The sequence below is a fragment of the Eucyclogobius newberryi genome, unplaced genomic scaffold, assembly GCF_026437365.1.
Source record: "Eucyclogobius newberryi isolate DKJ021-1_F unplaced genomic scaffold, fEucNew1.0.hap1 SCAF_6, whole genome shotgun sequence".
NCBI lineage: Eukaryota > Metazoa > Chordata > Actinopteri > Gobiiformes > Gobiidae > Eucyclogobius > Eucyclogobius newberryi.
This window is the reverse complement of record NW_027316278.1, coordinates 19,217,673-19,234,345: the sequence shown is the minus strand read 5'-3', so window position 1 is coordinate 19,234,345 and position 16,673 is coordinate 19,217,673. Positions and strand designations below refer to the sequence as shown.

Sequence of the window (16,673 nt, the reverse complement as noted above, 5' to 3'; positions counted from 1 at the left end):
AATCTCTCAAATTACCACATTTTTATGTTTTACACTTTAACGAACTCCTCCTAGTGCGCTTTGCCCACCAACCTCAAAATCGGTGTACGTCCTCTAGACAAGTGGGGCATCTAAAGTTATCCAAATTTTAAGGATAACTTTTACGGTCTCTGTGCGACGGAGCCGCAAATGTTTCCCTGAATTCTGACTATTTGGCCTTCAGAGTGGCCTATAAACAATAGAGTTTTTCCAAATGACATGACATTTTGCACTAAATTCTAATTTGCCATCCTGATCATACAAGTATGAGAGCCAAAGTCATATTTTGTACGGCGTAACCGTAGCGATGACAGAAACATCCCATGTTATCCTTATGGGAAAATCGCAAAATCGCTCAAATCACCACATTTTTACGCTTCACACTTTAACAAACTCCTCCTAGGGCGATTGGCCGATCAAACTAATATTTGGGGAAAATCATCTACACAAACGGGGCATCAAAACTTATCCATATTTTGATTTTAAGTGGTACGGTCTCTGTGCCGTGGAGCTGCAAATATACTGTCACAAATGGGAAAAACGCCAAATCCTTGAAATGTTCACATTTACGCTTCACACTTTAACAAACTCCTCCTAGTGCGTTTGGCCCACCGACCTCAAAATCGGTGTACCTCCTCTAGACAAGTGGGGCATCTAAAGTTATTCAAATTTTATGGATAACATTTACGGTCTCTGTGCAGCTGAGCCGCAAACTTTTCGCAGAATTTGGACTATTTGGCCTTCAGAGTGGCCTATAAACAAGAGTTTTTCCAAATGACATGACATTTTGCACACAATTCTCATTTGCCATCCCCAAATTAAAAGTCTGGGAGCCAAAGTCATATTTGGTAAAGCGTAGCCGTAGTGATGACAGAAACATCCCATGTTATCCTTATGGGAAAATCGCAAAATCGCTCAAATCACCACATTTTTATGCTTCACACTTTAACAAACTCCTCCTAGGGCGATTGTCCGATCAAGTTCATATTTGGGAAAAATCATCTCCACAAGCGGGGCATCAAAAGTATTCATATTTATATTCTAAGTGGTACAGTCTTTGTGTGGCGGACCCGCAAATAGATGTCACAAATGGGAAAACAGCGAAATCTCTAAAATGTTCACATTTATGCTTCACACTTTAACAAACTCCTCCGTGGGCAATAGCTCGATCAAGCTTAACTTTTGGGAATATCATCTACACAAGCGGGGCATCAAAAGTTATCCATATTTTTATTCCAAGTGCTACGGTCTCTGTGCGGCGGAGCAGCAAATTTGACTGACACTTGTGTTCATTTGCACTGGATTGGCCATGTCCAATGTGTCGCCGTCTGTCAAGTTCTTTTTTAATTCAACACACAATAAGGGCGCCATCTTTATCAAGTCGAAAGCGCAGAGTCGGAAGGCCGGCGGCCCGCGAGGGCCGTTGGATGCCGCTTGCGGCTTTAATATTCTTTCTTTCTTCTTCTTCTCAGGACCAATCCCCCTATTTTTCACCCAGTGAACATTGACGAAAAGTCACAAAAATTTGCACACCTCTAAAAATCGTGCCTCTCTACATTCTGGCTATTTCCCTTTTCTAAAATTAAAAAAATTGGCGCGTCAGCGCCCCCAAATGTACCAAAAATGCATTGAGAGATGGGAAATGACCCAAAGAAAATCTGATCGTAGAATCATGAAATTTGGCGCAGAGGTAGATGGTGACAAGAGAAGTAAAAAATATTATTACGGCAACGCCGTCCGCCCAACCAAATGTCGGCCATATTGCTTCAAAAATGGCTAAACATGACTTCGGAGTTTTTCCAAACGTCGTACTTTTACGAACTCCTCCCAGGGCGTTGGCCCTAAAAATCTGAAATTTGGTGAAAATGCTACTGAGGAGTGGGACATCAAAAGTTATTCAAATTACATTGATACCTCTCACGGTCTCTGTGCGGCAAAGCCGCAAACTGTAGCAAGAATTTCAGAAATCTCCCAAATTCAACATTTCTGCCGTTTGCGCAGATAAAGTCCGAATTGCGTCAAATTAGAATCAGTTGTTAAACTCTTTGCCCTAAACCTACTTGAAGTGAAATAAATTAATTTGGAGCCACAGCGCCCCCTACAGATTTTATATGGAGGTTAAATATTTAGTTTTGCGAAATTATATGAAATTTGACACACAACTCAATTTTGGCATCCCCATCAAAAAAGTCAATGAGACCCATGTCATAATTGTTTGCCGTAACGATGACCGAAACCTTCCATGTTATTCCAATGGGGAAATCGCCAGAACATGTTTACACTTTAGACTTTCACGAACTCCTCTTAGGGCGTTAGACATATTAACCTGAAATTTGGTGAGACTCATCTTCAGGGGTGGACCATCAAAAGTTATCCACATTTTTATTCTAAGAGTCACGGTGTCTAAATAAAATTGCTTTTTGATGGTAAAACAAAGGGGAGAAGATGTGACAGCGTCACAGATTCAGCAGTAGGCGTAATAAAAGGACAATTTGGGCGCGTTAGCGCCCCCTCCTCTTGCGGCGTGGCGAGGGCCGATCATTGCCGCTTGCGGCTATATTTTCATTTATTTTTTCATATCTAGTTGTTAACAGTATTCTAAGTTTTAGATCATTTGTCAAGAATGACTTTATCATGACAGAGACGGTATTGAAGACAAGCAGCTGTGTGTGAGTACACAAGGGTGTGATTAAGGAATGACTGATCTTGACAATATGTGGGGTGTAGACCATGGTCAATATACTTCACTTCAAGCTCTGGTTTTAATATGATGGAACAAATAGGTCAGTAATTCTGACTTTATTGTAATATTAAAATAGCAAAAAAGGCTAAAAGATGCTCATTATAATTTACCAAATGACTTGCATAAGTGTTAAGAACCTTAGTTGACATGGACTGTTAGTTGATAGAATTATTCCGCCTTTGTTTCTGTTACTTAATTATTACATTGTAAGATCTAAAAACATAGTCGAAGAAAATATACCTAGTTTTAAAGTCAGAAAGAACAAATAAGATAAATAACTTTAACTTGTAAAGGAGTTGGAGAAATGTAAAAAAAAAAAACTTTGCAAAACGTACCTTCCTCGCAAGACAGCCCAGAGTAGCTTGGGAGACACACACACGTGAAGCTAGCCACGCCATCAATACATGTGCCTCCATTGCGACAAGGGTTGGAATGGCACTCATCAATTTCTATAATATACAGTGAGAATGAGAATGATGTTGCAAAACCAGACAAGTATAACATGGAATGCAAAATGGAGCCTACCTGTTTCACAGTTAGCACCATTGTAACCCGGGGCACAGCTACATGCACTGATGCTGCCGGTCTTGTAGCAAGTTCCACCATTGAGACAAACATTTTCGGTGCATGAGTAAATCCCTTGGAAAGAAAAACACAAAATCATAGCATGAATGGAATACGATTAACATAATGTGTACTTTAAAAAAAATATGAATATGTAATGTACCTTGAATTTCAACAGGTTCACCAATAACTGTGTGGTGCAAAGCCGGCACTGGTACTGTTGTATCCTCTCCTTTTGATGCTAGTTCACCTCCAGCAAGAGATGTGTTCTTAGTTCCATTGATGTCATCAAGCTCCTCCATGGAGAACAAATGAGTGGTGGGTTCAAATGCAACTGTTGGTTTGGTCTCACCTTCTGTGGTCTGTGATATTGTTATAGACACTAAAGTTGGCACAGAGATTTCTGATTTCTTCAAAATTGTGGTTTGGTCCTTGAATATTGTCTGAATTTCTTTTTGGGATAAAGAGTTATTTTCTAAAGGTGTCCCTATAGTCAAAGCCTGTTGTGTTGCCATATCCAAGACAAATGGTGACTCAGTTGTTTTATTGTCGCCATCCACATCAGAGGTTGTTGCAGTTGCCAAGTTTTCCTCTGAACTACTGCTCTCAGAGCTGGAGGACTCCGTCGTCATAGTAAATGTTTTAGATGCCGTTTTTGCAGTAGCAGGGTGTTCTGGCAGTGCTTCAATCTGGCTATTAGTTCCGTAATCTGGGGCTTCATTAATATCCAACATGTCATATAAAGAAGTGGTGTGAGGATGTGTGTGAGGAGGCTTTGTTGTTTTATATGCATTGTCTGATGTATCTTTCTGAGTAGTTATTTGTTTTGAAGAAGTGGTATGCTCAGTATTGGATTCTATTTTCATAATTCTAGGTGACAATGTTATTGTCTCTTCAGAAACATTACCAATGAGTGTCACTGGTGTTTCAGTGCTGGGAAATTGTGATATGTCTGTGTCTGTTTCAATCGGACTTAAAGAGGACAACTGAAAAGCAACAGCTTCTGTTTTTGTATCTTCTAATCTTTGATCTCTTGACTGTATATAAAGGGTAGAGGGTTGACTGGGCAGAACTGTGCTTTGTATAGACGGATTTGTTTTCTCAGAAGAGCTTTCAAGTGAAGGGTAGTGAGTAGATGCAATTTCTGACCTAGCTTGTTGGAAGGATACAGCTGGTGGTGTTACCTCTAATTCTGGAACAAAAGTAGTTAAAAACTGTATTTCTATCTCATTTGAAGGGGTTTGTTTTGAAGAAACAGCCATTGCAGAAACTGTTTCTGTCGCCACATGATTAGTTGTTAAAGTAGAGAAAGTCTTATGACCTGTGATCTCTGGATATTCTGTGATTGGTAAAAATCCACTGAAAGAAAGACTTTGTGATGAGATTGTCTTACTCTCAACCATGGGCACCTCTGTACTGGACACAGGTGACACTGAGGTAACTACAGATCCATCACTTATATCTGGAGTGACTGTACTTTTCAATGAAATTGTGCTGGAGACAAGTGAAATTGTATCTTTTCCTGCCGTAGCAGTTGATGATTCAGTGATTAGCTGAGAAGTAGTTGCACCCATCTCTTGTTTTTCTGATCGCTCATTAGCTGAATAAACCTCTGTGGTTGTTTTTAGAGTGATGTCATCAATTGGAGATAGTTTACTGGTCAATTTTGGTGAGCTGGATTCAATAAAGGCAGTGGCATGTGATGAAACACTGACTTCAGGTGTTATGGTGCTGACAAGCACATTCTTAGGGCCAGAAAGCTGTTGTGTGGTTACTTCCTCAGATCTGGACTTAGTGGATACAGCAGGGAATGGTGTAACCTGAGCTAATGTGGATTCTCTTTCGTCTTCACTTGAAAGGTCCAGTTTTGTATAATCAACAGCCACAGATTGCAGTGGTGCATTAGGGGTGGAGGATAAATCTGATTTGGTAGTGAAAAAGTTTGTGGCATCAGATGCAGATCCCTCTTCTACTAGAAATGTATGAGTTGTTGTAACTGCTTCAATACCCAGACCTTCCTCTGTTTGGATTGTAGGGTACATGTGGGCAGAGGCACCACCAGAAACTCTATCTGCAATATGAGTTAAAAAAACCTTATCTTCATCTGTACTTTCTTCTGTAAATATTATTGATGTGCTTGTGAACGGATGCAGAACCATCGTAGATGTTTGATCACTTTCGTCATTTTTAACATGGCCACCTTTGGGATTAATTATGACAACTTGCTGGTCTGTGAAACCATGGTATGTAATCGAGGGAATGGGTGAAGACATTGAGACCTCCTGTGTGTGGACAGTGCCGGGTTTTACAGTAGCTATGTCTCTAGTTTTATTATCGGAAATGGTAGAAGCTTGAGTTCCAAGTGAAAATTCCGTTGTGCCCTCAGTTGATGGCTTATTTAAAATACTTTCTATCTCTTGAGAGGAAAATCGCTCTGTTGTTTGTGAAACAAAGGTTTCTGTTTCACCTGTTGCTTCTCCAAATGTCACTGAGATTTCATCTGCTTTGTGGGTAGATGGTAACATGGCATCAGCTGGTGGTTCAAAAATCCCTTGTGTTATTGTTGATTCTTTTGTACTGCTTTGCTCTACTTTTGGAAGGGAGGAAAATATGGAATCCGGGAATATAGTAGAAGGCAGTGTAATTCTATGAGGCTTTGCTTTTATTGTTACAGTACTAGGACTGTGAGATGTCATCTTTGGAAGTGAAGTGTGGTCATCAGATGGTGAAGAACTTAATAATGAAATTGTAGGTATTACAGGACCAGTATATAGTACTGATTTTTCCGTAGTGACAGCAAATGTTGTTGATCCCTCATCATCTTCAGAAGTATTATCATCAGTAAATAAACCACTGCCAATCTCCATTACAGAAGTGGATGGAGATGTGGTGACAGAACTCTTTGTTAGGTGTTTGGGGGGAAGTGTACTTGATGAGAAAATGCCGTTTGAAGTCCTAGTGCTTTTGTCCATTTCAGTTTCGTCTGTAGTCACGGTAAATTTCACAAAAGGATTTGTGCTTGTTTCAACAGAGATATCTCCACCTGAACCGTCTTGACTTGTTTCTAAATCACCATCTTCTTCTGTACTGGTAGAACTCTCCATATCTGTGTCAGTAAAATGGAATTTTGATGTTGATATACTAGGGCTTGGCAAAGGGGTAGAGGTTTGAAGCTCAAATGAACTAGTTGTAAAAGAGGTTGATGATGATTTAAAAGGCTCATGAGTTACAGGAGAAAAAGGTTCCCGAGAGAATTGTTGACTGTTGACTGAGGATTCTGTTCCATGTGTAACTATCATAGTAGTTTGATTTGTAGTTTGCAATAGCTTTGATAGCCCAACAGTTGTCTCATCAGAGTAAACAAGGTCAGGTTGAAGGGTGGCTAATAAAAATGTACTTTTACTTGCATGGTCAGGAGTGACAAGTGTTGATGACTGAACAGTCTCAGGAGAGAACGTCAGTTCAGACTGGGGAGCTGTTTCTGTTACTGATAAATAGACAAGAGAACCTGTAGTGGCAGATTCCTCAGCGATTGTAAATGTGGGTTCCGTTTCTTGTGTTACGGCTGAATCTGTTGTTGATTTTACTGTAGAGTCCTTTGATGACGATGGAGAAGTAATCCCAACAGAAATAGTTGGCCTCGACGAAAACATATCGGGAGTTGAGTTTCCTGATCCAGATACTTCTGATGAAGTGATAGTAGAAGCTACAGATGCCAAAGTTTGTTCACTTTTGGTACCAGTATCAGTTTCTTCAGAAGATGGTGTCGGTTTCTCAGTGCTGTACAGTGAAGACACGGGAGTGACTGTAGGCTGTAATGAAGTCGCTGTTTCAGTTGATGTTATTTTTGCTATTGAGTGGCTAATAGCTCCAGTTGAAATTCCTGCAGCTGTGGATGTGAACAAGCCTGGAGTAGTAGATGCAGTCAGCAGTGACTCTTTTGTTAAGTCATCAGTACTCTCTCCTGAACCCTCTGGCGTCATACCGCTGAGAAATGACGTTCCTTCAGGAAATAATGTTGTGCCGCTTGAAGGTGGGAGGGATTCTACCATTGAAGTTTGTTTGGAAATGTCATCTGTAAGAGTGGAAGTTTTAACGGAGGCCGCACTGAAGGATACAGTCCCATCAGACTCCCTAGAAAAATCCTCACTTGTGTCAACGGTGATTGTGGATTTGGTGGTCTCACCTGTAGTGACACTAACAGTTGGAAACACTGATGTCTTCTCAGAACTCATGACCACTGAACTAGTTGGAGACGCAGTGCCTTTGCTGGAAATATCGCTTGTGCTATCAGGTTGAAGTGTGGACAAAAACATTGTAGTTTTACTTGAACCATCAGCAGTATCAAACGTAGATGAGTGAACTGTTTCGGTCCTTGGAGACACAGTAACTCCAGACTTAGGGGAACTTTTTGGCACTTGAGTATATGATGTCGAGGAAAATGTATCAGGTAAAATAGAAGGGACTGAAACTTGATGTGACAAATCAACATGTTTACTAGTGGGGGAAAACGTAGATTTTTCAGTACTAAACAAAGATGAACCTGTGGGAGTTATTGAGCTTTTGCTTGATGTTTCACTTGTTGACTGGCTGGAAGTCTCATTGTCTGTTACTGAAGAAGAGTCAAAAGAACCTGTAGTGGCAGAATCCTCAGCAATTGTAAATGTGGGTTCCGATTCTTGTGTTACGGCTGAATCTGTTGTTGATTTTACTGTAGAGTCCTTTGATGACGATGGAGAAGTAATCCCAACAGAAATAGTTGGCCTCGACGAAAACATATCGGGAGTTGTGTCTCCTGATCCAGATACTTCTGATGAAGTGATAGTAGAAGCTACAGATGCCAAAGTTTGTTCACTTTTGGTACCAGTATCAGTTTCTTCAGAAGATGGTGTCGGTTTCTCAGTGCTGTACAGTGAAGACACAGGAGTGACTGTAGGCTGTGATGAAGTCGCTGTTTCAGTTGATGTTATTTTTGCTATTGAGTGGCTAATAGCTCCAGTGGAAATTCCTGCAGCTGTGGATGTGAACAAGCCTGGAGTTGTAGATGCAGTCAGCAGTGACTCTTTTGTTAAGTCATCAGTACTCTCTCCTGAACCCTCTGGCGTCATACCGCTGAGAAATGACGTTACTTCAGGAAATAATGTTGTGCCGCTTGAAGGTGGGAGGGATTCTACCATTGAAGTTTGTTTGGAAATGTCATCTGTAAGAGTGGAAGTTTTAACGGAGGCCGCACTGAAGGATACAGTCCCATCAGACTCCCTAGAAAAATCCTCACTTGTGTCAACGGTGATTGTGGATTTGGTGGTCTCACCTGTAGTGACACTAACAGTTGGAAACACTGATGTCTTCTCAGAACTCATGACCACTGAACTAGTTGGAGACGCAGTGCCTTTGCTGGAAATATCGCTTGTGATATCAGGTTGAAGTGTGGACAAAAACATTGTAGTTTTACTTGAACCATCAGCAGTATCAAACGTAGATGAGTGAACTGTTTCGGTCCTTGGAGACACAGTAACTCCAGACTTAGGGGAACTTTTTGGCACTTGAGTATATGATGTCGAGGAAAATGTATCAGGTAAAATAGTAGAGACTGAAGCTTGATGTGACACATCAACATGTTTACTAGTGGGGGAAAACGTAGATTTTTCAGTACTAAACAAAGATGAACTTGTGGGAGTTATTGAGCTTTTGCTTGATGTTTCACTTGTTGACTGGCTGGAAGTCTCATTGTCTGTTACTGAAGAAGAGTCAAAAGAACCTGTAGTGGCAGAATCCTCAGCAATTGTAAACGTGGGTTCCGATTCTTGTGTTACGGCTGAATCTGTTGTTGATTTTACTGTAGAGTCCTTTGATGACGATGGAGAAGTAATCCCAACAGAAATAGTTGGCCTCGACGAAAACATATCGGGAGTTGTGTCTCCTGATCCAGATACTTCTGATGAAGTGATAGTAGAAGCTACAGATGCCAAAGTTTGTTCACTTTTGGTACCAGTATCAGTTTCTTCAGAAGATGGTGTCGGTTTCTCAGTGCTGTACAGTGAAGACACGGGAGTGACTGTAGGCTGTGATGAAGTCGCTTTTTCAGTTGATGTTATTTTTGCTATTGAGTGGCTAATGGCTCCAGTGGAAATTCCTGCAGCTGTGGATGTGAACAAGCCTGGAGTTGTAGATGCAGTCAGCAGTGACTCTTTTGTTAAGTCATCAGTACTCTCTCCTGAACCCTCTGGCGTCATACCGCTGAGAAATGACGTTCCTTCAGGAAATAATGTTGTGCCGCTTGAAGGTGGGAGGGATTCTACCATTGAAGTTTGTTTGGAAATGTCATCTGTAAGAGTGGAAGTTTTAACGGAGGCCGCACTGAAGGATACAGTCCCATCAGACTCCCTAGAAAAATCCTCACTTGTGTCAACGGTGATTGTGGATTTGGTGGTCTCACCTGTAGTGACACTAACAGTTGGAAACACTGATGTCTTCTCAGAATTCATGACCACTGAACTAGTTGGAGACGCAGTGCCTTTGCTGGAAATATCGCTTGTGATATCAGGTTGAAGTGTGGACAAAAACATTGTAGTTTTACTTGAACCATCAGCAGTATCAAACGTAGATGAGTGAACTGTTTCGGTCCTTGGAGACACAGTAACTCCAGACTTAGGGGAACTTTTTGGCACTTGAGTATATGATGTCGAGGAAAATGTATCAGGTAAAATAGTAGAGACTGAAACTTGATGTGACACATCAACATGTTTACTAGTGGGGGAAAATGTAGATTTTTCAGTACTAAACAAAGATGAACCTGTGGGAATTATTGAGCTTTGGCTTGATGTTTCACTTGTTGACTGGCTGGAAGTCTCATTGTCTGTTACTGAAGAAGAGTCAGAAGAACCTGTAGTGGCAGAATCCTCAGCAATTGTAAACGTGGGTTCCGATTCTTGTGTTACGGCTGAATCTGTTGTTGATTTTACTGCAGAGTCCTTTGATGACGATGGAGAAGTAATCCCAACAGAAATAGTTGGCCTTGACGAAAACATATCGGGAGTTGAGTCTCCTGATCCAGATACTTCGGATGAAGTGATAGTAGAAGCTACAGATGCCAAAGTTTGTTCACTTTTGGTACCAGTATCAGTTTCTTCAGAAGATGGTGTCGGTTTCTCAGTGCTGTACAGTGAAGACACGGGAGTGACTGTAGGCTGTAATGAAGTCGCTGTTTCAGTTGATGTTATTTTTGCTATTGAGTGGCTAATAGCTCCAGTGGAAATTCCTGCAGCTGTGGATGTGAACAAGCCTGGAGTTGTAGATGCAGTCAGCAGTGACTCTTTTGTTAAGTCATCAGTACTCTCTCCTGAACCCTCTGGCGTCATACCGCTGAGAAATGACGTTCCTTCAGGAAATAATGTTGTGCCGCTTGAAGGTGGGAGGGATTCTACCATTGAAGTTTGTTTGGAAATGTCATCTGTAAGAGTGGAAGTTTTAACGGAGGCCGCACTGAAGGATACAGTCCCATCAGACTCCCTAGAAAAATCCTCACTTGTGTCAACGGTGATTGTGGATTTGGTGGTCTCACCTGTAGTGACACTAACAGTTGGAAACACTGATGTCTTCTCAGAACTCATGACCACTGAACTAGTTGGAGACACAGTGCCTTTGCTGGAAATATCGCTTGTGCTATCAGGTTGAAGTGTGGACAAAAACATTGTAGTTTTACTTGAACCATCAGCAGTATCAAATGTAGATGAGTGAACTGTTTTGGTCCTTGGAGACACAGTAACTTCAGACTTAGGGGAACTTTTTTGCACTTGAGTATATGATGTCGAGGAAAATGTATCAGGTAAAATAGTAGAGACTGAAACTTGATGTGACACATCAACATGTTTACTAGTGGGGGAAAATGTAGATTTTTCAGTACTAAACAAAGATGAACCTGTGGGAATTATTGAGCTTTGGCTTGATGTTTCACTTGTTGACTGGCTGGAAGTCTCATTGTCTGTGACTGAAGAAGAGTCAGAAGAACCTGTAGTGGCAGAATCCTCAGCAATTGTAAACGTGGGTTCCGATTCTTGTGTAATGGCTGAATCTGTTGTTGATTTTACTGCAGAGTCCTTTGATGACGATGGAGAAGTAATCCCAACAGAAATAGTTGGCCTTGACGAAAACATATCGGGAGTTGAGTCTCCTGATCCAGATACTTCTGATGAAGTGATAGTAGAAGCTACAGATGCCAAAGTTTGTTCACTTTTGGTACCAGTATCAGTTTCTTCAGAAGATGGTGTCGGTTTCTCAGTGCTGTACAGTGAAGACACGGGAGTGACTGTAGGCTGTAATGAAGTTGCTGTTTCAGTAGATGTTATTTTTGCTATTGAGTGGCTAATGGCTCCAGTGGAAATTCCTGCAGCTGTGGATGTGAACAAGCCTGGAGTAGTAGATGCAGTCAGCAGTGACTCTTTTGTTAAGTCATCAGTACTCTCTCCTGAACCCTCTGGCGTCATACCGCTGAGAAATGACGTTCCTTCAGGAAATAATGTTGTGCCGCTTGAAGGTGGGAGGGATTCTACCATTGAAGTTTGTTTGGAAATGTCATCTGTAAGAGTGGAAGTTTTAACGGAGGCCGCACTGAAGGATACAGTCCCATCAGACTCCCTAGAAAAATCCTCACTTGTGTCAACGGTGATTGTGGATTTGGTGGTCTCACCTGTAGTGACACTAACAGTTGGAAACACAGATGTCTTCTCAGAACTCTTGACCACTGAACCAGTTGGAGACGCAGTGCCTTTGCTGGAAATATCGCTTGTGCTATCAGGTTGAAGTGTGGACAAAAACATTGTAGTTTTACTTGAACCATCAGCAGTATCAAACGTAGATGAGTGAACTGTTTCAGTCCTTGGAGACACAGTAACTCCAGACTTAGGGGAACTTTTTGGCACTTGAGTATATGATGTCGAGGAAAATGTATCAGGTAAAATAGTAGAGACTGAAGCTTGATGTGACACATCAACATGTTTACTAGTGGGGGAAAACGTAGATTTTTCAGTACTAAACAAAGATGAACCTGTGGGAGTTATTGAGCTTTTGCTTGATGTTTCACTTGTTGACTGGCTGGAAGTCTCATTGTCTGTTACTGAAGAAGAGTCAAAAGAACCTGTAGTGGCAGAATCCTCAGCAATTGTAAACGTGGGTTCCGATTCTTGTGTTACGGCTGAATCTGTTGTTGATTTTACTGCAGAGTCCTTCGATGACGATGGAGAAGTAATCCCAACAGAAATAGTTGGCCTTGACGAAAACATATCGGGAGTTGAGTCTCCTGATCCAGATACTTCTGATGAAGTGATAGTAGAAGCTACAGATGCCAAAGTTTGTTCACTTTTGGTACCAGTATCAGTTTCTTCAGAAGATGGTGTCGGTTTCTCAGTGCTGTACAGTGAAGACACGGGAGTGACTGTAGGCTGTGATGAAGTCGCTGTTTCAGTAGATGTTATTTTTGCTATTGAGTGGCTAATAGCTCCAGTGGAAATTCCTGCAGCTGTGGATGTGAACAAGCCTGGAGTTGTAGATGCAGTCAGCAGTGACTCTTTTGTTAAGTCATCAGTACTCTCTCCTGAACCCTCTGGCGTCATATCGCTGAGAAATGACGTTCCTTCAGGAAATAATGTTGTGCCGCTTGAAGGTGGGAGGGATTCTACCATTGAAGTTTGTTTGGAAATGTCATCTGTAAGAGTGGAAGTTTTAACGGAGGCCGCACTGAAGGATACAGTCCCATCAGACTCCCTAGAAAAATCCTCACTTGTGTCAACGGTGATTGTGGATTTGGTGGTCTCACCTGTAGTGACACTAACAGTTGGAAACACTGATGTCTTCTCAGAACTCATGACCACTGAACTAGTTGGAGACGCAGTGCCTTTGCTGGAAATATCGCTTGTGCTATCAGGTTGAAGTGTGGACAAAAACATTGTAGTTTTACTTGAACCATCGGCAGTATCAAACGTAGATGAGTGAACTGTTTCGGTCCTTGGAGACACAGTAACTCCAGACTTAGGGGAACTTTTTGGCACTTGAGTATATGATGTCGAGGAAAATGTATCAGGTAAAATAGTAGAGACTGAAGCTTGATGTGACACATCAACATGTTTACTAGTGGGGGAAAACGTAGATTTTTCAGTACTAAACAAAGATGAACCTGTGGGAGTTATTGAGCTTTTGCTTGATGCTTCACTTGTTGACTGGCTGGAAGTCTCATTGTCTGTTACTGAAGAAGAGTCAAAAGAACCTGTAGTGGCAGAATCCTCAGCAATTGTAAACGTGGGTTCCGATTCTTGTGTTACGGCTGAATCTGTTGTTGATTTTACTGCAGAGTCCTTTGATGACGATGGAGAAGTAATCCCAACAGAAATAGTTGGCCTTGACGAAAACATATCGGGAGTTGAGTCTCCTGATCCAGATACTTCTGATGAAGTGATAGTAGAAGCTACAGATGCCAAAGTTTGTTCACTTTTGGTACCAGTATCAGTTTCTTCAGAAGATGGTGTCGGTTTCTCAGTGCTGTACAGTGAAGACACGGGAGTGACTGTAGGCTGTGATGAAGTCGCTGTTTCAGTAGATGTTATTTTTGCTATTGAGTGGCTAATAGCTCCAGTGGAAATTCCTGCAGCTGTGGATGTGAACAAGCCTGGAGTTGTAGATGCAGTCAGCAGTGACTCTTTTGTTAAGTCATCAGTACTCTCTCCTGAACCCTCTGGCGTCATACCGCTGAGAAATGACGTTCCTTCAGGAAATAATGTTGTGCCGCTTGAAGGTGGGAGGGATTCTACCATTGAAGTTTGTTTGGAAATGTCATCTGTAAGAGTGGAAGTTTTAACGGAGGCCGCACTGAAGGATACAGTCCCATCAGACTCCCTAGAAAAATCCTCACTTGTGTCAACGGTGATTGTGGATTTGGTGGTCTCACCTGTAGTGACACTAACAGTTGGAAACACTGATGTCTTCTCAGAACTCATGACCACTGAACTAGTTGGAGACGCAGTGCCTTTGCTGGAAATATCGCTTGTGCTATCAGGTTGAAGTGTGGACAAAAACATTGTAGTTTTACTTGAACCATCGGCAGTATCAAACGTAGATGAGTGAACTGTTTCGGTCCTTGGAGACACAGTAACTCCAGACTTAGGGGAACTTTTTGGCACTTGAGTATATGATGTCGAGGAAAATGTATCAGGTAAAATAGTAGAGACTGAAGCTTGATGTGACACATCAACATGTTTACTAGTGGGGGAAAACGTAGATTTTTCAGTACTAAACAAAGATGAACCTGTGGGAGTTATTGAGCTTTTGCTTGATGTTTCACTTGTTGACTGGCTGGAAGTCTCATTGTCTGTTACTGAAGAAGAGTCAAAAGAACCTGTAGTGGCAGAATCCTCAGCAATTGTAAACGTGGGTTCCGATTCTTGTGTTACGGCTGAATCTGTTGTTGATTTTACTGCAGAGTCCTTCGATGACGATGGAGAAGTAATCCCAACAGAAATAGTTGGCCTTGACGAAAACATATCGGGAGTTGAGTCTCCTGATCCAGATACTTCTGATGAAGTGATAGTAGAAGCTACAGATGCCAAAGTTTGTTCACTTTTGGTACCAGTATCAGTTTCTTCAGAAGATGGTGTCGGTTTCTCAGTGCTGTACAGTGAAGACACGGGAGTGACTGTAGGCTGTGATGAAGTCGCTGTTTCAGTAGATGTTATTTTTGCTATTGAGTGGCTAATAGCTCCAGTGGAAATTCCTGCAGCTGTGGATGTGAACAAGCCTGGAGTTGTAGATGCAGTCAGCAGTGACTCTTTTGTTAAGTCATCAGTACTCTCTCCTGAACCCTCTGGCGTCATATCGCTGAGAAATGACGTTCCTTCAGGAAATAATGTTGTGCCGCTTGAAGGTGGGAGGGATTCTACCATTGAAGTTTGTTTGGAAATGTCATCTGTAAGAGTGGAAGTTTTAACGGAGGCCGCACTGAAGGATACAGTCCCATCAGACTCCCTAGAAAAATCCTCACTTGTGTCAACGGTGATTGTGGATTTGGTGGTCTCACCTGTAGTGACACTAACAGTTGGAAACACTGATGTCTTCTCAGAACTCATGACCACTGAACTAGTTGGAGACGCAGTGCCTTTGCTGGAAATATCGCTTGTGCTATCAGGTTGAAGTGTGGACAAAAACATTGTAGTTTTACTTGAACCATCGGCAGTATCAAACGTAGATGAGTGAACTGTTTCGGTCCTTGGAGACACAGTAACTCCAGACTTAGGGGAACTTTTTGGCACTTGAGTATATGATGTCGAGGAAAATGTATCAGGTAAAATAGTAGAGACTGAAGCTTGATGTGACACATCAACATGTTTACTAGTGGGGGAAAACGTAGATTTTTCAGTACTAAACAAAGATGAACCTGTGGGAGTTATTGAGCTTTTGCTTGATGCTTCACTTGTTGACTGGCTGGAAGTCTCATTGTCTGTTACTGAAGAAGAGTCAAAAGAACCTGTAGTGGCAGAATCCTCAGCAATTGTAAACGTGGGTTCCGATTCTTGTGTTACGGCTGAATCTGTTGTTGATTTTACTGCAGAGTCCTTTGATGACGATGGAGAAGTAATCCCAACAGAAATAGTTGGCCTTGACGAAAACATATCGGGAGTTGAGTCTCCTGATCCAGATACTTCTGATGAAGTGATAGTAGAAGCTACAGATGCCAAAGTTTGTTCACTTTTGGTACCAGTATCAGTTTCTTCAGAAGATGGTGTCGGTTTCTCAGTGCTGTACAGTGAAGACACGGGAGTGACTGTAGGCTGTGATGAAGTCGCTGTTTCAGTAGATGTTATTTTTGCTATTGAGTGGCTAATAGCTCCAGTGGAAATTCCTGCAGCTGTGGATGTGAACAAGCCTGGAGTTGTAGATGCAGTCAGCAGTGACTCTTTTGTTAAGTCATCAGTACTCTCTCCTGAACCCTCTGGCGTCATACCGCTGAGAAATGACGTTCCTTCAGGAAATAATGTTGTGCCGCTTGAAGGTGGGAGGGATTCTACCATTGAAGTTTGTTTGGAAATGTCATCTGTAAGAGTGGAAGTTTTAACGGAGGCCGCACTGAAGGATACAGTCCCATCAGACTCCCTAGAAAAATCCTCACTTGTGTCAACGGTGATTGTGGATTTGGTGGTCTCACCTGTAGTGACACTAACAGTTGGAAACACTGATGTCTTCTCAGAACTCATGACCACTGAACTAGTTGGAGACGCAGTGCCTTTGCTGGAAATATCGCTTGTGCTATCAGGTTGAAGTGTGGACAAAAACATTGTAGTTTTACTTGAACCATCGGCAGTATCAA

General features: G+C 41.8%; 1 protein-coding gene across 1 annotated transcript in view; it reads right to left on the bottom strand.

The window, feature by feature from the left end:
* Positions 1 to 16,673, bottom strand: part of vcana (versican a) — a 40,280-nt gene that overhangs the window by 7,897 nt on the left and 15,710 nt on the right. The window contains exons 6-7 of the mRNA XM_072433875.1: positions 3,287 to 3,400; positions 3,097 to 3,210 (exon numbers count right to left, since the gene is read on the bottom strand). Coding sequence (XP_072289976.1) covers positions 3,097 to 3,210; positions 3,287 to 3,400 — 228 coding nt within the window. The remainder of the gene's footprint in view (positions 1 to 3,096; positions 3,211 to 3,286; positions 3,401 to 16,673) is intronic.